The 14425-nt window shown below is 36.5% G+C and overlaps 1 protein-coding gene across 1 annotated transcript in view; it reads left to right on the top strand.

The window, feature by feature from the left end:
* Window positions 1-14075, top strand: part of LOC141444372 (uncharacterized) — a 77009-nt gene extending 62934 nt beyond the window's left edge. Inside the window, exons 3-5 of the mRNA XM_074109922.1 lie at window positions 3697-3851; window positions 10114-10890; window positions 11182-14075. Of these exons, the coding sequence (XP_073966023.1) occupies window positions 3697-3851; window positions 10114-10890; window positions 11182-11472 (1223 nt within the window). The 3' untranslated portion in view covers window positions 11473-14075. The remainder of the gene's footprint in view (window positions 1-3696; window positions 3852-10113; window positions 10891-11181) is intronic.
* Window positions 14076-14425: the final 350 nt, after the last annotated feature.

Here is a 14425-nt window from a genome sequence, read left to right as displayed (position 1 = left end):
TATTCAATGTGGTGGTTACAATTGAAATTTCGGGATTTTACACAATACCCCTGGGAATTCCCAAAATTTATATCGTCGTCATTGACGTTGTGTTAGGTTAGGTTAGGTTACATCGGTCCAAAATTTGAAGACTCTAAACCCAGCGTTGAAATTTCAAGATTTTATCCCTATCCCGTGGAAATATCGGGATAAAAAGTAGCCTATATGTTATTCTAGACGTACCTACATACTTACCAAATTTCATGACTCTAATTCCTGCGGTTGTTATTTCGAGATTATATCCCTATCCCGTGGGTATATCGGGATAATAAGTATCCTATGTTTTAATCCAAGTTATAAATTAACTTTTTGCTATATTTTGCATACTACAACCCTCGGTGTGTGAGTTCGATTCGCACTTGGCCAGTTTGTTCTGCTAATCTTTAGAGGAAAGTCATCCAAAAACGTAGATATTCATTAATAATGATTAGTGTTGACCAAACTGGTTTGTACGACCTTAGAGATTTATTGTGGTGTTAAAAAAAATTACTCGGCGCCAACGGATTAGCATGCTTAATAGGATGGTTAAACTAATTTAATTTTATCTATTATTATTAACATAACAATTCGCGTGTTAAATTTTAATGAAACAAGTTGTATACAATTTATTTGTGGATAATCCTGAGGCGGATTCCCGGTTTTCTAGTTGTTATAGTCGTTGCTAGTGCAATACCGTGGAAGTAGCGTTTTTCCATAAGCTATAATTTTCACTGTCAGAACAGTACTAACATTGTAGCTTATGGAAAATGCTAGTTAAAATGCGAGTAGAGTCGCAGGTGCGGGTTCGAAGTCTGTCCAGGAATCCGAATATCTTTTTAGTTTTCGCCACAAATTAACTGTTAACACATGAAATTAACAGATATGTAACAAGAGAAACAGATGTACAAAGGTGAATATTAATTTATATCTATTCGGTAGCACAATATAGTATGGAAATGCCGCAGGTGAATGCCCTCGACGTTTAGACGCCGTTAAAATATTTAATCTATTATGCAATAGCGTCAAAGGCCAGATATTTTAATGACCACTTTCGTATATCGTCACTCGATGACATCTAGTAGTAAACTTGCTTGGTGAAGCCTTTTTTATCTATAGTCATCATCCCAGCCTATATACGTCCCACTGCTGGGCACAGGCCTCCTCTCAGAACAAGAGGGCTTGGGCCATAGTTCCCACGCGGGCCCAGTGCGGATTGGGAACTGCACACACACCGGTTTGTGCAGGTTTCCTTACGATGTTTTCCTTCACCGCAAAGCTTGTAGTAAATTTCAAATGTAATTCCGCACATGAATTTCGAAAAACTCAGAGGTGCGAGCCGGGGTTTGAACCCACGACCCTCTGCTTAGGAGGCGATAGGTCAAACCACTAGGCCACCACGGCTTTTTTGTCTATAGTAATACTAGCATATTGCCCGCGACTCCGTTCGCGTAGAATTCGATTATCGCTATCCCGTGGGAACTATGCAATTTTTTGGGATAAAAACTATCCTACATCCTTCCCGGGACTGAAACTATCTGTATACCAAATTTCATCTAAAGCCGTTCAGGCATAGACGTGATGAACGAACAAACAGACGTACAAACTTTCGCATTTATAATATTAGTGGGATAGTGGAATTAAAACTGCTTTTATTCTGTTGAGTAAAAATATCTGACACTTTTGGACCAATTTTAAAAATTCCCTACCAGACAGCTACACTACTCGCAGACGGAGACTCGGGGAAAAAGCTAGTAGGGATTAAAGATTAACCTAATCTAACCAACTTAGAAAATTTAGAATCCCCGGCATTTTCATTTCAAAGTTCAATACCTCGAAAACGGCTAAACCGATTTTAATAATACATAGCTGATAACCACCGTAAGGAAATTTTCTTTCACGTAAAATAAACCGCATCGATATAGGTCCATTCGTTTGAAAAAGTTTGGGCTCCACAAAAATAATGTGCGGCAACACATGCTGAGTGGAGACCCTTTTTGGTATCCTGCCGTGTCACCTAGTAACATAGTTTTAGTGCTAGTTCTAGTCTTAGTTTTAGGTGTTACTTATGGTGCCAAAATAAATCTTTCTTTCTTTCTTAAAAGAGTTATGGTTCCTCGATCTTTAAGAGAACGATTGTCGAAAAAACAATATATAATTTGCACCTCTTCATAAAACTTCAACGCCAATTAGTACAATTAATTAACACATCCACTAGAAAATACATCATGTAAATTAGGATTACGCGCTACCATGCGCGATTGCCTTCAATTTGCAACCAACAATAAACAAAAGCTAATCCTTCGCGGTTATCATGATAAGTGATGACATTTGGGAGTAAAAGAAATGACCATCGTGCAGGTGTTAAGTAATTTGTTCTAGTTAATGACTGAGGGTCTCTCGCATCTATTAACGCGGACTCGGCTTAAGCCGACCAAAAAACGCTTTATGTTCATGCAATAAGAGCGGAAAAGGCGTCTTTTCGTCGGTAAACGTCGTTTCCTGTCGGCTGAGCCGATCGACGTCTTATTCGCTGTTATTGCGTAGATAAAGAGTTTTTTGATCGGCTAAAGCTGATTCCGTGTCGATAGGTTTGTGGAGACCCTGAAGTACCTACACAGCAAGGTTGAGTAGTCCAGGAACTAAGAATTCACACACCAAAAAAGTCTTGGGATAGCTAAGCGGGGTCATTCAATTATTACGTAAGCAGGATTTTACCCCCCCCCCCCCCCTTGTCAGCAAAAGTCAGCAAAACCTTACCCCCTCCCCCCTATGCTTACGTAAACATTGGTAGGTATATATATATTTTAAATCCATTCAGGTTTCTTTATTGTTATTCATGTGAATTTGTTGCAAGTAGGGTAGCCATATTAAAATTTGCTTGAATTAAAACCTACTTACTCACTACATTTTGCAAAAAAAAACAAGAACTAAGTAAATATATAAATAAATATTTCTGACGTAAGCACTATCTATCTCCATCTCCATGTCATCAAAAATAAGCTAAGCAAAGACCCCCCCCCTACCCCCTTCGGTGATTACGTAATACTTGAGTGGCCCCAGGTAAACGTACTAGTGCTCGTCACTGTCCCAATAGTTGGCATCCTTAATTTTATGTCAGTAGCAACAGATGTGACAGCAAGGTGTCATCTATTGGGCACTGGCGTGTCGAGCACTCGTACGTTTAATAGCAACAGTGGAAGCAATTGGTTACTTACTATGTACCTTTTATTGTTCATGCATTAGTACTTATATAATTATAATTTTTTTATTCTATTTCGATTGTTTTGGTTGATTTTTAGTTTTACATAAAATAAAAATTATTAAAAAATATATGTACAAACTTCTTTGTTTGTGGCTGTTTACACCTTTTGCCTTGTACCATCAGCCAAATATGTGGTCTACCACCCGAAAGTTGATAATCGTTTGCATGTCACAAAACAATAATGCCAATAGACGTGTCTGTCAACTTGAAAGTTCGACTTTAGCGACATATTCATTTGATAGGAACTTGTTTTAAAATTGGTAGACCACTTATTTGGCTGATATTACCTGTATCCTTGGTCACGAAGATTTTATTTTGTGCACTAGAGCATAAAAAGTAATTTTATATCGCCTAAATCTAGCATAAATACGAACTTTACGAGCATGAGAAGTGAAAAATTTTTTTTTTGTTCGCAGGCGTGAACCCCCGCAAGCAGCGGCGCGAGCGCACGACATTCACTCGGGCGCAGCTGGACGTGCTCGAAGCGTTGTTCGGCAAGACGCGGTACCCCGACATCTTCATGCGGGAAGAAGTGGCTCTGAAGATCAACCTGCCGGAGTCCAGGGTCCAGGTATGTCCAGCTCTTTGAAATATCACCGAAGACCATAGAACTTATAATCCCAGCCTATATAAGTACGTCTCACTGCTGGGCACAGGCCTTCTATCAGAATGGGAGGGCTTGGGCCGTTCCCAAGCGGGCCCAGTGCGGATTGCGAATTGAATTGCTTCGCAGATTTCATCACGATGTTTCCCTTCGCCGTAAAGCTCGTGGTTTTTAAATGTAATTTCGCACATGAATTTCGAAAAGCTCAGAGGTGCGCGCTTGTGTTTGAACCCACGATCCTCTGCTTGAGAGGCATTGGTCGAACCACTAGGCCACCACGGCTTCCATAAGAACTTATAATAAATATTTATAATCGGGATAACTTATTGACAGGGATGTAACGGATGTGGTTTTATCGGAACCAGATGTTTTCAATTTAGTTTATCGGAACCAGAAACGGAATCGGAAACGGAGCGACGGATCGACGTGATTTTTGGCATAGAGATAGTTTATGGGCCCGAGAGTGACATAGGCTACTTTTTATCCCGGAAAAATGCAGTCCCCGAGGGAACAGCGCGCGATAACCGAATACCACGCGGGCGGACCCGCGGGCAAAAACTAGTAATATAATAAATTGTTCTATGGTGTGTAGGAAAGTAACAAATCTTGGGTTAAGAGCCTGTTTCACCACTTTTAGTGACGGATATCAGTGATGCCGTCTCTGTTTCTTTTGTCCGAATAAACAAAGACTGCATTCCTTTTATCTGACACTTAAAGTTAGTCGACAAGTGGGGAAACAGGCCCTTAAAGAACGTTACATACCTACGTCTGTCTATGCCTCCATTACCGCAAAAAGTCGCCGAAGCTACAAAGAAGCTAAAAACAATGTCATAATTTCTCCGCGCTTCAAGCTCAGAAGAACTCAGATTCTATAGATAAATACCAAAAGTCAAGCTACCTTATCCACACCATAAGATAATCCAAAACCTTTCAGATCGATCAAACGGTAGCTTATTTACCGATGATAGGAACTATTAATGACATCAGAATACCTCGGGTGTGGTGATGCTTAAAATCCCATGATTACTAACTTTCAATTAACTAAAGATAGCGGGGATAAAAATATAATCCGACGTAATGGAAAACCACCCGCGAGAGGATTTTAATTTGAACGATATTTAATCTGGAAATTGGTTTATCGATGATATTTGGTGTCGTGTGGCTTAGTTTTTAAATAAAACTGTAAAATTTGGGTTTATTTTATTTTAGGTTACATATACATAATAGATTTATCGCGGTCTTATTACCTTTTTTTTTATTTATTTTTTTATTCGACTGGATGGCAAACGAGCAAGTGGGTCTCCTGATGGTAAGAGATCACCACCGCCCATAAACATCTGCAACACCAGGGGTATTGCAGACGCGTTGCCAACCTAGAGGTCTAAGATGGGATACCTCACGTGCCAGTAATTTCACCGGCTGTCTTACTCTCCACGCCGAAACACAACAGTGCAAGCACTGCTGCTTCACGGCAGGATTAGCGAGCAAGATGGTGGTAGCAATCCGGGCGGACCTTGCACAAGGTCCTACCACCTGCGAAACCTACTAAAGAAGAATAAATAACCTAACAAAAATGACTTCCTGCTAAGTTTCTTGCGGCGCATTCTTCTTGACAATGATGGTCTTTCCGAAAGCGCTGGTAGTATAAAAAAACCGGCCAAGTGCGACTCGGACTCGCGCACGAAGTGTTCCGTACCATTATCTACATTAGACATTAGCAAAAAACCGGCAAAAAATCACGTTTGCTGCATGGGTGCCCGCTTCAATATTTATTTTATTTTAATTTAATTATTTATTTTTAAAGTGAATGTACAACTAAATAGGTAATGTGAATATTTCAAGCGGATACCATGTTGTTGGTATTAATATCAAGGAAAAAAACGGCTATAATTTTGTCAGAAAGTTAACAAAGTCTGAATTATAGTTTATTAATGAAATTAATGTCATGGTTAATTTACAGAATACGTTACTTTAACCTCTCTTAAAAAAGCCTGACTGCCGGTAACACACTGTAGAAGTAACAGCCGAATGTCGTTTATTACGCATTTACCTTGTTTTACCAAATTTCGAGTCTGATGTAAAGGCTTTGCGTTATATTTTTGTCAGTCAATCACTGTAACTAGTACCTAGTTGTTGTTAGTCGTTAAAAATTAAAGGAGGCTAACTTGAAATAAGGAATATAAGAAGCATCGAAATCTCGAAATTCTATGCTAAAGTATGTGTGCTATTTTATAAAAATCTACCGAGCATATGTAAAGCGATCTGTTTAAGCAACGTTTATTTATTTCGATTGCTAAAGTCAAAAGCTGCACTTTGTTTACATACAACATTACGACATCAAAGCGCAATTAAAATTAGTCCAATCCGAAACAAAACTCAAAGCGACTCGGATCAGCCAACACAACAAAGCAAATCAAAATGGCGGAGTGACAGCTCGCGCTTAACGGCGATCATTAGCGAGATTGAAGATAAGAGATTGAAATCAGGATATTAAAATAAAAATAAACATTATTTTTCTTTTGTATTCGGTTTTGTTTTTTAACTAAACGTTTGCAACGTTGTTTTGCTAATTATAAAATTTCAGTGATCATTTCAATATTGTTTTTTTTCTGATTTTAGGTACTTTTTTTTCGAAGTAAGCTAGGCTTGTGTTTATGGGTGTCTATTAGACAACGGATAAACATAATTAAATACATAATATATTAAACACCCAGGACTCGAGAACATTCGTATTTTTCTTATATTGACCTGAAGCTTCGTAGTCAGGGTCGCTAACAACTGGGCTATCCAATCGCCAAACTAACCAATGAAACTGAGAAAAATGTCAGATTTCCCTCGGGATAGCCTTATTGTATTGACCTCTAAATAACCAAGAAAAGCTGTACCACAAATGGACCTAACAAAAAAAGTATAATCATGCAGCTAAAGATCACTTTCGTCCGTGCCTCACCACGCCTCGCAAGGATTAGCTGTGCCCCAACCGTGTACCCCATTGTGCCCTGTTGTGACCCATTGTGGGCCATTGTGTGTCGAGTTTGACTGAATGACTAATGAACTAATTTTTACGAAAAGAGCAAATGTGATTTGTTATTTGCTCCGAGATTATAGACCAATGACATCTTGCTACGTCATAACGTGTGCGCGTCTGTGTAGCTACCAGCCTTTGTATTTAAAACTGTACTTTTTGTTTATTTTATTATTTATTGTCAACGGTTAAAAAGAGATCCGCACAGCGGAGATGTATTTGAAATATTGTTTGCAAATTTTTGAAAACACAATATACTTATCTTGTACATACCTTTAGTTAAATAGATAAATAGGAATGTTACAAGACTTAGGTGCAAGTTCATGACTCCAGTACAGTTCAAGACTTAAGAGTACTGTGCGGTTTAAATGTGTAAAATATGAAATGGACTCGCTGCTGGGGTTTTCCCATCTAGCTTGAGTACCTTCAAAAGGCGAGTGTACCGCCTATTGCAAGGCCGGCAACGCACCCGCAGTCCTAATAATGCGGTAGGTGTCCATGGGCGGTGGTGATCACTTGCTATCACGTGACCCGCCTGCTCGTTTGCCAACTAAGAAAAAGTCAAAGCTTGTAAAAATTAAACATTACATTACATTTTAAAAGCAATCTGCCGGTCTTGGGAACGGCGCTGGTCTTCCTTTGGGATCATCTGGTCATCATACATTAAAAAAATTATACAGTTAAATAAAGTGAGACCGATACAATTTTCAGTTAAAAACAATATGACTTGCCAAAAACGAAAAAGAAATAGGTATAGGCCAGTCTCCTTAAGGTACTCTTCTCATTCTTAACATAAGAAAAAGAAGAAGAATAGACAAAACAACATGCGATTCGCCAAATAAAGTTGATTTACGTCAATATGCTTTGGTATCACCGATTACTATTTTATTAGTACTTTTTACATTAGTTACGGTTTTACTTGAAATACGTACCTACGCAAGAAACAATACACCAAAATTACAATTACATAACCAAGTTAAATTGAACTGTACTTATTTGATTAGTTTAACCTTCCACTAAATCCGGCACACCCCTAACTCACACACTTCTCGCCTCATAAATCAAATCGCTGCACAAACATAAGGCGAAAAGCGTAATTGATAGCGCTACCAAGGGGCGCACGCACTAATAGGTTAAAAAGTAATCAGTTGCTGACAATTAAAAGGTTAAAAAAATATTTACATATTTAATTTAGTAGGAACTAATAGATTATAATTAATACTACACGATGGTTTTTAATCGGTGATCAGAAGAAAATTTATAATCAGCCAAAATTTTATTTTCAGAGGACTCACGCAATAACTGCACTAAATAAAAAGTACTGCATAAAGTAAATCATAAACTACAAAAAAGAAATTACGCCATCAATGTCTTAATTAGAAAAAAATGCTCCTGAGGGTCAATTCGCGATCGCAATCAAATGACAGTTTTTGTATGCGAAATCTGTCATTACATTGCGATCGCGAGCGTCAGAAACTTTAAGCTATTGCCTCAGACCACAGATTAAAAATCATTGTTTATATATGTACATTTAAAAGTGTGTGCGTTTGTCTATGGTCCCGTCAATTACACGTCAAAAGTTGTAAGTATTTGAATTTTTTGAATGTAACTAGATAAAACATGACCTCGGAACGACCTTATGATCTGATGAGAAAGAACGTGTTTTAATTAAGTCGTTGTTGCCTAGAAATGATTATTTGCGACGAAGACTAAATAATGATAACGCTGACAATTCTATCACCTTTAGACATGCAGTTTTAAATAGTTAATTAGCAGTAGCACCTACGTTATTTGGGCTCTCTCTATGTGCGTCAAATCCATATGATCACAAGCACTGCGTAGCGACGAGCAAAAACCAATACGTTTAATTATATATAGCACTCTGTAATTTTATGACCGCTGGCATCTATACATATATTATTCGGTTGCAAAGCGATGAAAACCGTTGCATAGCTTCTTGGCACTATTTATAGCTTTTTTTAATACAAAGGGTTTAACGTCGATAATGAATAGTTCATAACTTAATTGGTGTACTTTCGCCAATGATTAAAAGGTTAGATAAGGTTTTTAATTATTTTTAATTAAATGTGAAGTCATTGAGATACTTAACTGGTCAAGAAAAATATTCAGATGTAATTTAAAGGTCGAAGGTGTATTTTAAATCGAATGCACTTTTAATGTAACTTATATTTAATGTAATGATTAAATAAAAGCGATCACAGTTAAATTGAGTTGTCTATAAATCGATATAATTGTAGAATTCTGTGTTATGGTTTATATCAATCCAATTTATATATAGTGTAAACAAACCGATTTTATCAAAATTCTTATATCCACACTGGGTGTTTACCCAGTGGATCGCATCAATAACACATTCATCTATAATTCGTGTATTTTAACTAGATGTATAATCACTTTTTTCACCAAAATTCACTTGATTGCAATAATAAATTATTATTTGAAAAATCTTCGTCAAAATCTGACGTTATTTATTGAGTGAAGTGAAAATTTATGACATTTAAAAAATGGATTAATGCCCGATTTAATAAGCGATTTTTATTTACTTACGTTAAAATTAAGATATATTTACTGCCTTAATAATTGAATCAACAGTCTTTGGACTTAAATCAAGTACTGTAAATAATAAAATAGACAAAAATACTTTGATCTATTAATTAATAAATTAATCGATTTACTGAACAGATTAATGATGTTTGCACTAGGTTCTAGGTTTTCACATCACTAAATGTCTATGGTCGGGCGTCTTTCTTTAAACTTTTTATAAATTAGATTCATATAAACCATACCTATACCTTATGATATTTACTTGGGGACGCTCACATGAATAATTAGTTTTCATTATTATTTGCAATATTTTTAGTCTTTTTTAACCCCCGACGCAAAAAAGGGGTGTTATAAGTTTTACGGCTGTGTGTGTGTGTGTGTGTGTGTGTCTGTGGTACCGTAGCTCTTAAAGGGTGGACCGATTTGAATGCGGTTTGTTTTATTTGAAAGCAGGTTTTCTAGCGATGGTTCTTAGACATGTTTTATCAAAATCGGTTCAGCCGTTTTTGAAATATTGAACTTTGAAGTGACAATGTCGGGAGTTTTCCAACTTTTTGTTGTTTCACTATCAAAAATAACAGTGCAATTTCCCAACACAACTATTAACAGCATATTTCAATCTGTTATTTTTGTCCGCAGGTCTGGTTCAAAAACCGACGAGCCAAATGCCGGCAGCAGCTGCAGCAACAAACGAACTCGCAGATTTCGAGCAAGTCCTCCAGTTCCAAATCCTCATCCATATCCTCCAACCTAAAGTCCTCCAACACATCGTCGTCGTCATCCAAAGTGTCAACGTCAAAATCACTTACGAGCTCCAGCAACGCGAGTTTAACCACAAATACTTCTAGTATTGCAACGTCATCGCCTAATTTGCCTATAACACCTACGACATCAGTGAGTCCTCCTATAAATGTCATATGTAAGAAGGAGTCCGCTCCAAATTACGATTCGTCGCCGCTCAACAAAAACAACAGCCTATCTTCCATAAGCCACCATTACAACTCTGAAGCTTTAAGACTCAGCGGGAAGGACGCACCATCAGACACTATATCAAACGTTCATGGTTACGGGGTAACACCTAAACAGGAGCTATACAGCAGTCCAAAAAGACTAGACTATTCGGGAAAAGTCGACTACTCTGAAAAATCTTTCGGGAGTAACTTAGTCAAGGACCAATACAGCTCGAGATTGACAGGGAATTTGACACCTTTAGGCTCTAATTCCTCTATTATGACCACTCCCTCACCCCCCATAACTCCTCAGAGCCTGAACGGGCCGGGGAACGTGTATCACCCGGACAGCTACAACAGTTTCCACTGGCCGGGCAGTTCGGACTACATCCGCAGCTACTCTACGTCGCATCATCACCAGGGGTACGGGCAGAGCGCTTACAACTCACCGTATTATCCGAGTCAGGTAAGACGCTGCAAAACAATGTTGTTATTAATATTAAAAGAGTTACTATGTTAGGTACTCGCTTTTGCCTGCGACCTCAACAACGAAAAATTCGTTTATTGCTGTCCCGCGGGGACAAGACAGTTATCCGGGATACAACTATTCTATGTCCTTTCCGAGGCCTCTTAAAGACAGACAGGCAATATTTCTTTCGCATTTGAGAATACTTACCTATTTAAGCTAAGTTTGAGAGGACGTTAAAGTCCTTGATAAAGAGTTATCTTCAAGTCTAATACAAACATTTACTTTCAGATGGAGTATTTCAACGGCTCATCCGTGAACCAGTCCCATGGCAGCCACCATGGCCACAACCTGACAACTAATGGCAACCAGCTCTACAACCAGGTGTCCTTCGGCAACCCCTCTCCCCCCGCCGCCTGGCCATCCCACCATAACATCCTCTCCTCTGGCCCAGAATCCCCAGAAAACCAATCCCAGAACTCCCCCCACTTAAGCATGCTTCAAGCATCCCAGATTACTAACTTCTCCAACACTGGGAACAGCTACTTCGCGCCAGAGAAGTACGGAATCAACATGGTGTAGTGTTTCTAGTCTTTTTAGGTTATTTGTACATAAATAGCGTGTATAGTTCTAAGGTAGCTCCCCTGACGGTGATACGAACGGAATGCGCTTCTAACAAAGTAATTTTTGCCACTTACGGATTCGTATTTTTATTAAACTTCAGATGTTTCTCAAAATTCAATTGCGTGTTCTAAATTATTACTTCTAATATGATTTTTGGGGGATATGTGAAGATTTTAAGAATACGTTTATAGCACATATCAATGGCTTACAAAAATAACTTAACGGGAACTGGTGAGTACCCGAGCGTTTTACCGACTGGGCGGGCTTGATGTAGTTATTGAAATTGAAGTTTCTTTTGAAAATTAATTTCAAGCGAGACTCAGGATTAAGCTTCTTGTTTTTAAACGAAACTAATCAACTTCAAACAATTCGTATCAAACAACTTTCATGACATTTTTCTCTAACTTAACAAGATTCTTGACTCAAATTGAAACCAACACTGTTAATTTATTTAAAATTGTCGTGAAATTGGAATAAAAAACAAAAAATCTTCTATAACAGCGTTGATCTTGTTTCTCGCTTGCAATAATTGACATTGAATCAATAAAAAAAACGCTGAAAAAATACCAAAAAACGATAATCAACGAAATCATAACCCTGGTTGAAAAAAGGCCTAATAAAGTGACGTTTGAATCGAAAATGCGCCATAAATTTAACCCCGCAAATTTTAGTTGTAATGTATAGAAATTTCATTTTCATATTACTTCCTTCCTATGTAAAAAGAACCTGAGTCATATCACTTATATTAAAAAGAGTAGGCTATGTTGTTAGTACAGAACTCGCTAACGTAAATATAGTTTTAAATCTGTAAATAAATTTTAAGAGTTTTTATTTTTAAAGACAATTTGTAAATGTGTGTGCTCCGAATGTATATGTCACTTATATTGTCTAGATTAACATTTAAGTATTTGTTTTGATGACCAGTGGCATTCCTGTGATTGCAAGGTTCTATGTTTCCTACTTACCATATCCAAATTTGAATAGAGGCTATCATAAGTTAGCAGTGGAAAAAGTGCAAATAAGAAAAATATTGGCAACTTATTTTTTAGCAAAACGAAAACACTATTTGCACTAGAACACTGTGAATGAATGAAATAAATCAACGAAATACTTGTTATACCTATTGTTTATTTTTTCTTTGAGATTTAAATGAACAAATTTGTTAATGTTTTTAATGCTTTGACAAAAGGCACTGAAATTTTTTACATTTGATTCGTAATAAGAAAAGTGAATGAGTGTTGAATTAGAGCAAAGTAATGTAGATGTCTTTTTTCGTAAATTGCGATTGGAATGTAATAGTTTATTTCCTTAATTTCTTAAAGGTTCTTGTATTGCTGCAACAACAAGCAACAATTTGAAATAAAGAGATAATGTAAGGTAAAATAAGTAGTCTCGATTGATACTTCTTTCTAAGCAAAGTATCAAAACCCATTAGAACATAACTGCAGATACTAGATAATCATAAAAATGTTGCTGCAGGCGAGATCTTACACTTCTGAGCAAAAATTCAATCAAAAATATCTGAAAACGCTCCTACGCCGTCATCAATAGAGTCGTGGACACATTTATTTAGGGATAAGTCCGCCTTTGTACAAGTATCTCAAAGTTTGTCAATTGTGTTTTGTTTCTTTTCTTTTGTACAATAAAGAGTTTACATACATACATACAATACAATACAATACAATACAATAACTCTTTATTGCACACCAATACAGTAAACAGTACAGAGAAAACAAGTATATACATAGAGATTTCATACATAGATATAGAGAGATAGAGATAGAGAGTACATACATATTTTTGATAAAAATTTTGCTCAGAAGTATAAGAACTCAAATGTATAATTTAATTTGATTTACATTGTTGCTTATCGTGGTGATTTTTAGAGTTGCCAAAACGAGGATTGCTTTACACTGCCCGTAACGTAACACGTTACAGTAGCCAAACTGTATTGTTTTGATAGGCATTGATTAAGCAAAGCATGAGACATAGAACCTTGTGACTGTAACCGATTGTTAAACACTCTTTGTATATTTTTTTGGGAATTCAATTACATTTTAAAAATTTGTAATTGTAAACAGAGAGATGCGATTGATAGGTTAAAATATTTTAACCTTTTACGAACTGAATAAGTTTTAAATCTGTAATGAAATTCCAGAAACATTTTGTCTCTTATTGAATTGAAAGAATGAGACTAAATTAATTTTGGTTCATTGGAATTACTAGCTTCGGCCGTTCGAACCCAAATCATTGTTTTAAAACGAACAACATTCCTAGTTTAATTTTAATTTAAATTAAATTATATCACTGTCCAGTGATTCGATTCGCATTTATTACAAAATTGATTACGATGAGATTATTAGTTGATTGAAATATTAATTGAATTTAATTATTTCAAATTTGTAGTTATAAAGTAATGAAATTGTATTTATAAAGTTGTCTTAAGCTTGAAAATAGCTAAGTTAGGTACCGCATACAAGTCAGTGTATTTTTTTTAGTTAAGTTGTATGAATTAAATAACTATTGAAATATTGAATCCGAATATATGCATATAAAATACAGGTTTATTGTTTTATTTCCATGCCGTAGATATATTTTAAATTAAACCAATAAAAAGTTTTATTAGTACCACTTATTGTCAACCAAGCTACAGACCTACCTATTACCTATCCGTATTAAATTTCAATTTTTATTATTAGTTGTAATTCAAGTTAAACAAAAGGGTTATTCAGGGTTTATAAATTATCCCGGAACATCTCTGTATTTTCTTTTCATTTCAATTTTTATTGAAAGTATGACACCTTTGACCCGGCACTTTGAACTAGTTTGAACATCATTCGGCGTACCTATACAGAATTATAAAATCCCAAAAAAAATGGCTGTTTAACTGACCCAAAAATATTAAATATTG

The sequence above is a fragment of the Choristoneura fumiferana genome, chromosome 29 (genome assembly GCF_025370935.1).
Source record: "Choristoneura fumiferana chromosome 29, NRCan_CFum_1, whole genome shotgun sequence".
Classification (NCBI taxonomy): Eukaryota; Metazoa; Arthropoda; class Insecta; order Lepidoptera; family Tortricidae; genus Choristoneura; species Choristoneura fumiferana.
This window is presented reverse-complemented; position numbering and strand designations above follow the sequence as displayed.